General features: G+C 38.3%; 1 protein-coding gene and 1 long non-coding RNA gene across 2 annotated transcripts; one reads left to right on the top strand and one right to left on the bottom strand.

Moving 5' to 3' along the window:
* Nucleotides 1-219: 219 nt before the first annotated feature.
* On the top strand, nucleotides 220-971 carry LOC306984280. Its single transcript, XR_013794515.1, has 4 exons — nucleotides 220-351; nucleotides 447-563; nucleotides 642-710; nucleotides 833-971. It is a non-coding gene; the product is annotated as an uncharacterized lncRNA (long non-coding RNA).
* A 4,082-nt stretch (nucleotides 972-5,053) lies between these two features.
* LOC306984251 (uncharacterized protein) lies at nucleotides 5,054-12,518 on the bottom strand. The gene is made up of 10 exons (XM_079585438.1): nucleotides 12,439-12,518; nucleotides 12,302-12,355; nucleotides 11,895-12,164; nucleotides 11,494-11,809; nucleotides 9,674-10,439; nucleotides 9,398-9,580; nucleotides 8,331-8,668; nucleotides 7,695-7,945; nucleotides 7,389-7,595; nucleotides 5,054-5,698 (listed from the first exon to the last, which is right to left on the bottom strand). The coding sequence occupies exons 3-10, from the start codon at nucleotides 12,134-12,136 to the stop codon at nucleotides 5,254-5,256; spliced, it is 2,748 nt and encodes a 915-aa protein (XP_079441564.1). The 5' UTR covers nucleotides 12,137-12,164; nucleotides 12,302-12,355; nucleotides 12,439-12,518; the 3' UTR covers nucleotides 5,054-5,253.
* Between the last annotated feature and the right edge of the window lie 1,668 nt (nucleotides 12,519-14,186).

The raw sequence follows: 14,186 nt of genomic DNA, 5'->3' as shown, positions 1-14,186 counted from the left end.
TGAATGTGCTAAATCTGCTAATGTAGGGAGTCGGTAGTGCATATGTTAGGCGTTTTGTTAAGAAAAAAAGAGAATATTTCTAACTCCAATCTATGTGTTCTTAATTATTTTACATACAGACTTGCTCGGCTAACTGAGGAGGATTTTAGGAAAGCTGAAGACTTCATCAACCTGATGAAGGTGCTCTACACCTCAACATCTGCATGTCCTCCGAAAATAGTCCCACATGCGGACAGATTCTGCCTATCCTCGAAAAGCTTGAGGCACACCTGGCTATAAAAGCGGGAGACACAGTATTTGTGTCAAACCTTAAAAAAACAGGTTTGGGCAAACCTATCCAAGCGCTACCAGGTAAGTGACTGAGGCAGGGCACCTGGAAAGAAATTGTTCTAGAATAGAAATATCCAGTGGCTTGTTAAAACATTTAAAGAACATGTGTTTTGCAGAATGATGAGATCAGGAACTTTCTCCAAGTGCCCACTGCATTGGATCCACGCTTTAAACATAAATTGGATGATGATGACACCATCTGGGACCAGATCCAGATAAATCTGATTGAACAGGTGAAATGTCATTCATGCACAACTGTCCTTGTAAGCTATTAAAATCTAAGATCTAAATGCTATATATGTTCTTGGTAGTCAACAGAGGAAGGCGGTGGAGCTGATGGGGACACCATGCAGTCTGATAATGAGGATGAGCAGGAGAGTGTAAGTGTACGATAGCTGATATTATATAGGTTTTCAATTTACATAATGATCATGCCTTTAATGGAGGTTTTCCCTTTTTTTAGTGATAATACTGCTGATGAACCTTTTGTTTTGTTTTTTAGCAACAGCCTCCCTGCAAACTGCTCAGGAAGACTCCACTGGAGGAGCTGTTCGCTGAGGAAGAGGTACAGAACATAGTGTCACAGCAGAGCTCCATGTCCATCAAGACACGAGTGGAGAGAGAGCTGCAGATATACCAGGAAGTTCCACCGGTCCTTATGTCTAAAGACCCTGCTGCATGGTGGTGGAACCAACAAAATACTTATCCTTTGCTGTCAAATCTCGCTTTCTCCTATTTATGCGTTCAAGCTTCTACACCCAGCGAACGCGTTTTCTCCACAGCAGGAGATACTATCTGTCCAGAACGCTCACGCATCCTGCCTGAGAAGGCAGATATGATCATTTTCCTAAACAAGAACTGTTTCTGATTTTATACTGTACCTGCTGCTAATCTGGACTGGGTTTTACAAGTTGTTTCTTATTGTTTATTTGCTATTCTGCACCAGGTTAGCCCATCAGTGGGAGCTAGGTAACATGTTTAAGTACCTGCAGCATCATACACTCATGTGTAAATGTGTTTTCATGAGGTTTTCAAAAATAAAGCTCTCTTGAGGAAAGTGTACCCCTGTGAAAATATATTCATAATTTATCATATTTATATTCAAGTTAATAGATTTGATATTTATATTGTAGTTGAAAACAGCCCTGTGAGAAATTCATAGTAAAGTTTAGAATTAAAATTGATGGAGAAGGTCAGACTATTTCCTTCAGAAAGAACGTTGGTTAGCTAGCTCATTTTAAGTATCCTAAACTTTTTTGACCCGGCCTCTTAAAAGAATCGGAATCGAGAATCGTTAGGAATCGGAATCATTCAAACGATACCCAACCCTAGGGTCTGTATAATGGGTGCATTTCCAATCATTAATCCTAACATACTAGGCTACCGTTTAATGTTAGTAGCCTACTCACATCTGACTGTCATATTAAATAACTATATTAATCTCATATACAGTAGTAGGCCTACTAGTACAGGCATGTTAACAGTAGTAACAATAAATATAATGTTAAAACATAATACTATGTATTATTTCCTCAAAATTGCATTTATGCTAATAAGGGTAAGGTTTTTGGCCTGTCCCTCACCATGTTCGCTTTGTTCTTTTTCAGCAGGACTTTTTGAAGTCAAAATGATACAAAAATCACATTTTCATATTGTTCTAAGTATAGTCACAATGTTAAGAAATGTTTTGGCATAACTAGACATTATTTTTTATAAAAAATAATAATAATTGTATCTGTGTCCGGCGATTTCATGTCAGCCCTGTTACCCTCACCAAAAACCCTTGTAAAATAACGGTACATTCCAGTGACATTAATACCAGGAAGTTACATCTCTCAATCATGAAGATTCTCTCGTCTATAATTTTCTATGATTTAATTATGAGGTTTGACTGAGGTGAGGACATCATGCAATGTCAAAACTGTTACTATTTTTAAAGTAAAATTTTAAACAATCATTTATTTAAAGCTGCAGTCCATAACTTTTTTGGGTTAAAAATGATCCAAAATATATTTTTGAGCAAGTACATAACCAGCCAGTGTTCAAAACTATCTGCTTGCCTCGATTCAAACCGGGAAGTTATTCATGTTAATCATGTTTTTAATTCCAGTGGTACTGGTGGATTTCTGCAGAAAATTCAAGCATGTCTTTGCGTCATTATGTCACATCTGTACACATAAAGAAGGTGTCTCGGCTAGTAGGCTATATTGCGTGTGAGGATGTTGGAGGTGGAGATTTACAGCCTTTTCTCACAGCACTTGATATAATTAAACTTATCAATTTGATGGCGGATCCAGAAAAGTTCAAACGACATTTATCACCAGTGACAACTGAGATTCACCCGATGTAAAATGCAAAAGACTTCCGACTTCAGAAAAAAAGAGACTGCAACCGGGCCCATCCGAAAACAAGGATAAATATCGGAAGGGCATTAAATGTAGTCACGCAATGCTGATGTTGTTAACATTAACAATTTGAGAAAGTATCATTTGCACGGTTTGACGTGATATGTTAAGCGATCGTTAGATTTAATCAGCGCGATTTACTGCAATGCTTTTTCCCCTTAGTTGGTCAGAGCAAAAGTGGTACCCGTTCAGATGACATTTTCCGTACATTTCCAAAATTCTTATGTTGATTATACTTCCAAAAAGTAGAATCTGTGATTCCGAATGACAATTTCCATACCATCGCGGTGACTGACAGCCACTCATTCTCCTCAAAACATTGGATTCATCCGCGCTGTGCCGTGGCACAACTCACATAAAGTTTATAATTCCGTGAATAACTGCAATTGCAGATTTTGAACACAGATGGCGAAGAGGGAAAACTACTGACTGCAGCTTTAACTTGATGTAAACATCAATCTCTACAAGTTATATCCTTTCAAAAGTGTACAACATGTGCTTTTCATTCTCAAACGAAATATTGCATTACACCATATTGTGATGTGTTATTATGCACATATGATCCACAACACCGCTACCCTCAGGTAACTTTATGTACCTACAGAGCACACTGGACGCGTCACTACTTAATGATTTCAGGCTCTCTCTCAAAAAAAAAAGAAGAACGTAGAGGGTTAGCAAATTCGTTCTCTAACAAAATTGTGCATTAGAACATATTCTGAGGGTGGCTGTGTTTTTGGGGATCATAATAACACATCAGAATATGTTCAATGAAAGCAACCACATCCTTTTTGTTCTTTCTGCGCCAATTGCTTGTTCTTGATTAACATCCTTTCAAGAGTGTGTTTGTTCAGACCTAGTCCATGCGTTCAGCTAATAAGGCAAGAATTACGTCATTAGTAGCTAAAACCAGGTTTAAAATACACTACTCCTTAATGGGTCGGTTTCCTGTTCAAGGTTAACATTAAGCCCGGACTAGACCTTAGTTACTTATATTAGGACTTTTCAGTAGTTTTTACAAACATAGCTTGCAAAAAAAACATTACTGGTGTGCATCTTGAGACAAAACAATGCAAATGATATATTTTAAGATATGTCAGTGCAAGCTGTTTTAAGTTAAGACAGCTCAAACATGCATTTTAGTCTGGGACTAAACCTAAACCCTGTCCAGGAAACCACCCCAATGTGTTTACAATTCACTGTCGGGTCGCGTACAGATCATCAACCAAGTCATAATTTCAATTTAGTTATAATTTCAATTTAGTATGTCATAATTTCATCATCTCATAATTATGACTTATGTAATAATTTAGTTTTTTTTCTTTTTTCTAATGTGGCGGGAATGGGCTTCCAAGTTCCATACGATTGCGCCATTAATGTGATTGTGAATCAAACAAGGGCAAAGAGAAAATTACTCTAGAATGAATAACTTTAGCTTTGATAATTAATATATCCATGTATACAGTATAAATTATGCAGTGTTATTTTACATTTGATTATTTTATTAGATTTCTTTTGTAGCCCATATTACTTACCTAAACAGTAGACCTCCCTGAAATTAAAGCACTGCATTCTATTTGTATTTTTTGTTTTATTGTATTTATTTGACTATTTGTTTATACTTTGTTTCTTAGTTTTTGTTCTTATTGTATTGTATCTTATGCATATAAAACACAAAAAAATTCCCTGCACTGGTCCATTTACAAATAGCTGTTTTTGTTGTTTGCTATAGATATTTTACATTTCAGATTATAAAGCAATGCTAATTATGTTCTTAATTTGTTTTTGTTTTGTTTTGTTTTTTATAAAAAGTATAACAAAAAGAACCGATAAGAATACCATTAAAGTCCGCGTGAACCGGAAGTTGCAAACGACTTTTCTCACGTGTTGTGACGCATTTCAGAGTGAAACGGAATATTGAACAGAGGGCAGGGTTTTACTTTAGCGCTCCTCCTCTCCATCTCTCGCCCATAGCAGAGTAACGGCTTGAGGGAGTGGTTAAGTGTTTAACCAACCCAAGTCGTCAAGCCTATGTCATCAGAAAAAGACCCATTCCAGAACCGGAAGTAACTTTTCAGATTTTGATTAAAGATAACTTCGGCAAACAATTTTTTTCCGTGTATTAACTTGCACGGATTAATTGTTTACCACAAGACTAGTAATATCCGCTAACAAAGTAAATAGGGTCAATTTTGATTTCATGCCGACTTTAAAGTACCGGATCGATAAGCAGTATCGGTAAGAGTAGTAATACTGTTAAAACATTAACCACACCCATCCCTATATGTCCTTTTATGGAAGAAAAAAATTCACTGAGATGAGAATAAAAAAGGCCTTTATTGCCATTTCCGTAAGTGAAAAACTTTTTTTTTTAAATTGGCTATTACCTAGATCCCTTTCAAAGTATTTAAAAACAAAGTATATATATATATAAAAATGGAATTTACAAATAATAAAACATTATATTAATATATATAGTATATATATATATTATTTTACGGAAAATGTTTATGTTGGCTCACTTTGCCCTCCTCATCTCCTCCATCCACTGCTGTACAGTCTTTCCAGAGGCTTTGGCACAAAAGTGGACTCCGCGGAACTGGCTGTGACCAAACTCTTTCGTCTTTGGTTTGCCACACTTTTGACACAAATACTGCTCGCAAAGCCGCTTCAGGGGTAACCCTCTGCCCTCTGCCTTCCTCCGCCGCCAAGCGGTGGTCCTAGGCACCGCTGGACTAGGGAGTCTGGTGACAGCAGCTCTTTGCTCTGGGTGTAGTCGTAAGAGTGGGGCATCAGGAGGCATGGGACTTCCGATTACTACTTTAATTACATCTCCTACATGTCCATGTTGAAGGGGCTCTGGAACGTTGTGCGGCACAGGAAGTAGGGGCTCAGGAGCCTTTATGTGGTCAATGCACTGGTGCAAAACCAACTGTTCTTGCCTCTGTTTCCTGGCATTGTACCTATGTACAGAAAAGATGAAACAGTAATTAATCTGTATGTATATACATTTAATATACAACTGCATATTAATAATCTGTAAAACGTTGTTTGGATGGTCGTATTTAGACATTGTTGACTATAAATAACGTTGCACCTACATGTCAACTAGTATAGTATTAATAGACGTCTGCTTAAAGGAACTATCGTTCATCCAAAAAAAAAGAAAGAAAATTTTGTGAGAATTTACACCCTCATGTTGTTCCAAACCTGTATTTCTTGAAACCTAAGTTTCTTTCTTCTGTTAAACAAAAGAATATATTTTGAAGACTGCTGGTAACCAGACAGTTGACGGCACCCATTGGCTTTCATTGTTTTTTTATGCCTTTCTTCTTTTAGCCAAACACAATCAGAGTTATATTAAAAAATATCCTGGCTCTTCCAAGCTTTATAAATGGTAACTCGGATTTTGAAGCCTTCCATCCTACATAAAAGTAATACATCCAGGGGGTTAATAAAGGCCTTCTGAAGCAAAGCGATAGGTTTTGTAAGAAAAATATCCATGTTTATAACTTTATAAACTATAATCACTAGCTTCCGTCCGAGTCTAGTTCCAGAGGAGTGACCTCTGGCCCGACACATGACGACCGCGGAAGTGCAGAGGATAGAGCAAAACAAAACACTGGTCACAAATTAGAAGTTTAAAACGACAATTTTTAAAGAGAAATATAGGAGGAGCTTGAGTTTGTTGCCCAGCCCTGTTTGTTTAAACTGCGAGAGGAGTCTACTCTTACCTAAGCTTACGCTACGCCTACTGTACATCCTACTACATCATGCTTCAGTCAGAACTAGGCTCTCGGACAGTCATTACGGTTTTATAAATATGGATTTTTTTCTTACAAAAATGCATCTCTTCCCTTCAGAAGGCCTTTATTAACCCCCTGGAGCCGAATAGATTTTGGGGCTTCCATCTGTGGTATAATTCACTCCCATTATAAAGCTTAGAAGACCCAGGATATTTTTAAATTCTGATTGTGTTTGGCTGAAAGAAAAAAAGTCATATATACCTAGAATAGCTTGAGGGTGAGTAAATATGGTATAATTTTCATTTGTGGGTGAACTAACCCTTAATATCTGCTAACACTTTATTTTGATAGTCTCCCAACAGCAGCCGGGCGAATGAATTACAAACCGTTCTTGACCCTTGGCTAACCGTGCTGGCAGAATGCATGAGGTGACGTCGCCGCATACGGTCACTTGTTTGTTGTCTGGCTACCAGTTTCTCTGTAGCTGGCTAAGCGCACTATTTGAGCTATTCTAAGTAAAAAATAGAAACATCTGATTATCAAAAGTGATAATTATTAAAAGTGACGCAGTCGCTATTTACATCTCATATCTCTGTAAACTTTTGCAATGCCAAAGTAACGACTGATGCATTTATATTACATTCCAAAGAGCTCAGTTATCAGACTTACAGTGGAACATGAAACCATATATCTGTACCGTCTGGGCCGGATCGCCACGGAATGGAATGGTTAAGCAACAAGAATGGTTTGGCCCGACAGTGAAAAAACGGCAAGACATACTACTGACTATTAGTAACTTTGCCAGAACACTTCAACTTATTTTACTAAGCCTAACATTCTACTGAGAGTTAATTGACATGTAGGTGCAATGTTACTTATAGTCAAAAGTCATCAATTATTGACTCACCACTGGCACAATGTCCTCTGGTTTATCTCAAGCAGCTGTATCCGTATCCGTGTCCGGGTTGAGATGGCAGTGCTGTCCTGAACGATGTCTCTAATCATGTTGTAGTCTCGGAGGATGGCAGCCCACCTGTTCACCCTGACACCGGCGATGGTCTGACCGGCAGGGTGAATGTGGCTGAGAGCCAGGCAAATGGCAATGACAAGACGGCTTACATTGAAGAAGATTTGTAGAACAAAACGTATGTTAAAAAACTTTCAATAAAGATAAAAAAAAATGCATGGTGTTTTTATTGTCTGGCACACATACCTCTTCAGACCATCTATGCAAGGAGTCACAAAGGTATCGGTATGGCTGTTGTTAAAGCACAGTTTGTTTTCGGGCTGAGCCGGGTGGACGACACCACCCTTGTCATGCTCTGATAGCTTATCCCACAGAGTGACAATCTCGTCCACCTTTCGCTGTGTGACAAATCCATGACTTCTAAGCTCAACCAGACTGTTGGCCAGGTTGATAACACGGTCATACCCAGGAACACCATCAGGTCCCATGCACTTTTCCTGAAAAAAAAAAAAAAGTATTATGAAAAATAATATAATATAATAATATAAAAAAAAAATTATGAGCACAAACAAAGGGTAGAATTTTTTTTTTTATTAAGACAGATATATGCCTTGTACAGGGTGGTTAATAACTTTTTTGCCAACTAGCCAGTGGCAAGTGAATGTGTTTTCTATTTTGAGAACATATTTTTATGAAAATGTAAAAAAAAAAAAAAAAAAAGACGAATAACATTCATTCAATCAATTTTTTTTTTTCAAACTGCATATGCAAATCCTTACAACTAGCTAGCTGAGACAACACTCATGAATTCACTTTCCAAATATCTGTGATTCAAGAGTGCAGGGCAATTATTATTAATTTTTAACAGCAAACAGCACTTACATTATCATCCTCCTGTGAGATGCCCTGAGGTGTGAACTGGTCTGCAGCGTAAGGCTCATCCTTTATGGGCCCAGAGGTGGAAGACACTATTGGATCCGGCTGGGATGTCGAGAGGCCAGAGGAAAGTGAGTGCAGAAGCACTGTCTGATACTGAAGTGGTTTGAGACTGAACTCCAAGAACTCTGGTGATTTAAGGTTATCAAAGCCTGAATCCTCATATTCTAGGTCAACCTCCAGCTGATCATCACTTCCATCAGGTGCATCAGGATCCATAATGTCGTCCACCTCCAACACTCTGTTGGTTTGAGAGTAAAGATACTCCACCCCTATGAGCTCACCTGTGCAAACAGTATGTCACCAGGGTGGGTCATTAAGTAAGCAATCAAAAACAAGACACAATTGACTAAATACTAACAAAGCATGAAAAACAATCACTAGCGTTTAAAGGTTTGGGGACGGTAAGATTTTTTTGATGTTTCTAAAAGAATGCTTCCAAAGGCTGCATTTATTTGATTAAAAAAAAAAAAACAGTAAAAATAAAAGAAATAGTAATATTGTGAAATATTATTACAATTTAAAATAACTGTTTTCATTATAATATATTTTCAAATGTAATGTATTCCTGTGTCGGCAAAGCTGAATTTTCAGCATCATTACTCCAGTCTTCAGTGTCACGTGATCCTTCAGAAATCATTATAATATGTTGATTCTCGCTGCACAAGAATAATTTCGTATTAAAGTTAGAAAACAGTTGCTACTGAAACTTTTGAATGGTATTGTATGTACATCTTTTGTCTGAAAGTAATAAAAATTCCCACCGATTTCATTTCCAGCACATCTCAAATTATGTATATTGCTGGATTCCTTGGTGGAAATGATTGGTAGAAATTACATTTTGGAAAAACTAAATTAACAGCTAGCATTTTATGCATCTCAAATATACACAATAAAATACTATTTTATTTACTAGAATAATTATTTTTTTCTTTGTGTTCTTAAAAATATATATACGCCATGGTAAAAACAAACACAGTCGTGAATATATAGATATAAATGCAATGCATTACCAGTGTACTCTCCTGGGCTACTATGATCCTCAACCAGTTTGTAGCCTAGAAACTTCTGGCTCAGACGGTTTGCATATTGCTGCAGCGGACCGCCTTCCTCGACGGCAACAGATCGGGCCTTGTTCCACTGTACTACCCCTTCTATCAGATAAACATGAAAGTACAGGTCATTTGTACTTGTACCTAAAAAAGAAAAAAGAGAGCAGTTAAAAAAACATTTGAATCCAAGTTGAGACAATTCACAGAAATAACACATTATTTGTGATATATGCAAACCTGGAATGAAGTGGTTCAGATGCTGATTGAATGATTCAAGGGATCCTACGCCACGTGCACAGTGGTACAGAGGCAGAAAGAGCCCTCCTTTGGTCACTTCTCTGACCTTCCTGTAAAGCTGTACGCCTGGAGGGTCCTGGATACACAGAAGATGGCATTGTTGGGCTCGCCAGATCTCTTCCATCCTCTCTTGGTCCACCAGTTTGTTGCCCATAAAGTCTGTAGCACCCATGAAGTCTTTCAACAGCTGTTCAATGAGCTGCTTGGTCACCTGAGCCTCACGTGTCTGGTGGCGGCAGTGCCTTAGTAACTCTTTGGCAGTAAGCTCCCCGATTGCTTTGGCATCTATAGATTGTCGCAGCTCATGTTGTTTGGCTTCTTGCAGTGTTTTTAAATCTCCAGCATCCCACTCAAATATACAGGAGAAGAGACGTCCCATGAAGGGGCCGTACAGCGGGTGGCTTTCTGAAGTGACGCCTGCTGCGAACCGCTGCATAAACTGCCATGCGTCCAGCTTGACAACCAGCTGGTCCCACTCGTGGAACATGGCTTCCATTTTGCTCTTGCCCGTAGTGGAACAACAGTCCTGGCCCACGTACAGAATCTGCGGAGGAGGTTCTCCGGCTCGCCGGTAACGTTCCATCAAGCCGGAGCACATGGGAAGCAGGCCCTCTCCCTCTGTTTGGGTCAGGACACACATTAGGACCTGCCCATTCTCATTTCCTACGTTTGTGGTCCACACAGCTGAATTCTGTTTCTTAGTGACCTGAACGTGAATGAAAAGAATTGGTAAATGCTGTGATATGAATCTCAGTGTTATATGGGTCAATGATGCTCTTTTTATCTGGATCTATTCATTTATTTTTAAAAGAAATACTATAAAAACAATTCATAAATATTCCATAAATGCCATAACTATATATTTTATGATTCATTCTGACATTATGATAAAAATGTCAAGATGATAACCATGGGGTCAGGCCAGGTTTTAAGAAAAAGTTTGAATTAAATTCTTAAAAATAATTAAACCATATGAATATTTTAACAAAACTTCTTATTAATATTTATGTGATCCAACAAAAAAGGAAATAATATCATAGAGAGGATCCCTGCAGAACCTCATGACTAAGTGTCATGGTCAATGAAGTCTTAAATATCAGATAATTTGACGCTTTTATAACAAGGAAATGTTACTTACAAAAACGTAGTGACATAGATAATGATGATTTACAGAATTAATTAATTAATTATTAACTATTAACTTTAATAGTTTATTATTAATGATTAAGATGTGTATGATCACATGTATTCAAGGTGTATGTAAGCATGTTATCCATACTTTGTTATTTATCACATGACATTTTTAGAGTCATTAAATTAAATTTTGCCTTGAAAATGGTCATTAAAACCAACATAAATACAAACAGTACATAACATGTGTTTTAAGCTACATTTAAAAAAATATGTTATCATGGATATTCAAGTTTGGGGACACTAAAGACATTGTTGCAAAAATACTGTTCTTTTGAAAATTCTATTCATCAAAGAATCCTGAAAAAAAATGGATCATGGTTTCTTCAAAAATATTAAGCAGCAAAACTGTTTTCAATAATGATAATAATAAGAAATGTTTCTTAAGCACCAAATCAGCATATTAGAATGATTTCTAAAGGATCATGTGACACTGAAGACTGGAGTGATGACCGCTATTTGAGCAGCCTTGGTGAGCATAAGAGCCTTTTTAAAACTTTTGAACGGTAGTGTATGTCATTAACAAAAATTCTGCAATAAATGCATAAAGTTTAGTTGTGTCTTCTCACCTTCTTGGTGGAGGCCACCTTCAGGATGGAGCCGTAGATGGAAGTGACCCTGGCCTTCATCTCTCCGAGCCGTGTCAGTGCATCCTTTGCATATACCATCAACAGCAAGGACGGAGAAGGCACTGGCATCATCTGTGGCACCCTGACAGTAACTGTGCTGAGATCTTGAAACTTGTTCACTACAGAGAGGTACTCTGTGGCCTGAGCCATCCACTGCTCCTTATGCCGGATACAAAGGTGGCGGTACATCGCAGTTGCACTCTTCCCTGGTGCCCGACACTGCATCAGTCTAACAAGCTCTTTATCGCAAGACAGCCTTTGAACAAAAGACACACACAAAAACCAAACCCTGAGCATTTAACATCTTTACAATGTTTTGATAGTCAGAAATCTCAGCCTACCTGTTGGTCAGGACTGCAGGGAATTTCTCACAATGGATGAGATCCAATTGATCCAGAATGTCTTGTGACCAGCCTGCCATCTTCTTCTTGCAAGAACAGCACTCCAGGTACTCTGTGACAATGAAATACCACCCGCTCATGTCCAAAACCCTCCGGACGGTGTTGTACAACCCACAAGGCCTCAAATGATTGCCGAGACGACGGCAGTTGGGCTTCGTGCACACTAGCCTGTATGCCCACATGCGACAGGGCAACCAAAGGAACAGCCTGCTATGAAAGAACGCGTCAGGAAAAGGAGGAGGCTGTGAATACAACAACTGGGGTCCAGGAGATGACCACCACAGCTGCAGAGGTTCAGTCAGCGTTAACTTCCCAGATGCATCTTTGGTAAAGAGAGCCTTACTGACCCAGAGATGTTGCTCTTTTGGCAGCGTATGCTTCCAACCCTCTGGTAGTAAAAGCTGTGAGAAACAAAGAAAAGAAGTTGAACATGCAAATGTTTTCATTATTCTGCAATATGAGGCACAGCTGCCTTTTGACTTACTTCTTCAGGAGGATCAGGAAGCTTTTCAACTGCTTGTTGAGCCATTTGTGATGAGGGTTGGCGTTATTGCTGCCAGGAGGATCGACTCGCAGTTACCTGGTATTAAAGAAAAATATATCAGTGATGCACAGATTATTATTTTTTTTACACAACCAGAGAAACTGTAAATAAAGTTTTCGTTTAGCCAGGAAACAAAAACTAAAAAGAATGTTTTAATTCGGGGAGTTGATCTCTTTATGTGGTTCAGGGTGTCAGGTTCTCAGTCATTTTAAAGATTTTTTCTAACAACAGGCCGCCTCTCAATATTTCAGACGAATAGTTTTTCCATATTTTTGGTCACAATGAAGTGGGTCCTGATGCAATGACAGTCAAAATGCATAATCAGAAAAGCGCTAATTAAATGCTTTAATTGACCTGAAAATAATTTCAGGAGCCAATATTTTGATGCATCACAAAAAAAAGACGAGGCCCAATGAAAAAGAACTACACATAATATATGAAAATGAAAACCAGTACAAACAACTTCAATGGTACATTACTAATGCACACTATGATTATCTATTCAAAGGTGTTCAGAAGGCTTTAGGTCTCGGGCTTTTTGCAGTCAAGTTCTTCAACACCAGACTCAGTAAATAATTTCTACATGAGCCTAGCTTTGTGCAAGGACAAGGACATTGTCATGCTGGAACAGAAAAGATCCTCCCTAAACTGTTGGAAGCACAGAATTCTCTGGAATGTCATTGTATGGTGTAGCACTGAGATTTGTTTTCACTGGAGTTACTGGAATGGCCAAACCTGATATGGTGTTGTCCACATACTTTTGACGATATCCTGCCCTTTTAGTCATTCTCAAGAATGCATATTAGAGATACATAAGACGTGTAATTATTGTTAGTCTAATTTTAAGTTCATATGACTAAAACATAGTTAGTTAGAGTAACGCTTACGAAAGTCACAAGGAACCCAGCATGTTGTGTTATGCTAATTCATTCAATAACGAGTTATGTAGGCTATGTAAAAAGACAAATTTGTGGACCACTAGGTGAAACCCATAGACAGTAAAAGAGGTGAAACCCCATGCATTAATAACGTTACATCGCCATGAATTTCGCGCATATGCATCTATTAACAATATGCACGTTTACAAACACAACATAGTGTTTCAAACTCACATGAAACGGGTAATCTTACAAGTCTTACCTTGAGGACGCCTAATTTAAAAAGTGACAACGCAAATATATCAGAACCAGCTCACGCCAAAAACTGTTCAATTTGTTTTCTCAAATAAGAGTGTAGCCTACTGTTTTGTTTTGTGTCCCGACTCCCGAGAAGTTAACGTATCACGAGAGCATCGTGCTTGTGGACCTCACGTCACGAGCTGCGTCACCAATCAGAGACTCTGCAAAAAGTGGAGACTTTCCACTCCTATGGGAGTGAATCATAGGAGTGGAAAGTCTCCATGTGAATGAGGAAAATCGTAGCGCTCAACATTTAGTCCTGCCCTGCAGCTTAAAGTACCAATCGCATGTTTGATAAAGGACTTAAATTCCCGCCTTCCAGTTAAAAGAGCCAATCGCTATTTTTTAGAGTGACTCGCTCGTTTGTTTACTCTTTACTGCGCATGCGCATTAGACCAGATTGAAATGCACCGTAGCAGTCATACTGATTGTAAATGGTATTAACATTGACATGCAGTTTTGGGGGATTTCAGCTTTTTTCTTATTAAAATAGGGAGCTGTACTTGAACG

This window comes from Phoxinus phoxinus (assembly GCF_949152265.1).
Source record: "Phoxinus phoxinus genome assembly, chromosome: 17".
Lineage (NCBI taxonomy): Eukaryota > Metazoa > Chordata > Actinopteri > Cypriniformes > Leuciscidae > Phoxinus > Phoxinus phoxinus.
The sequence above is the reverse complement of the archived record's forward strand: the minus strand, read 5'-3'. Positions and strand labels throughout refer to the sequence as shown.

Coding starts and splice junctions, on each gene's coding strand:
- LOC306984251 (XM_079585438.1), bottom strand. CDS start 12,136: ATGTGGGCATACAGGCTAGTGTGCACGAAGCCCAACTGCCGTCGTCTC. Junction 8,669..9,397: donor TAGCCCAGGAGAGTACACTG/GTAATGCATTGC, acceptor CTGTTTGCACAG/GTGAGCTCATAGGGGTGGAG. Junction 5,699..7,388: donor CAGAGGACATTGTGCCAGTG/GTGAGTCAATAA, acceptor TTCTGTACATAG/GTACAATGCCAGGAAACAGA.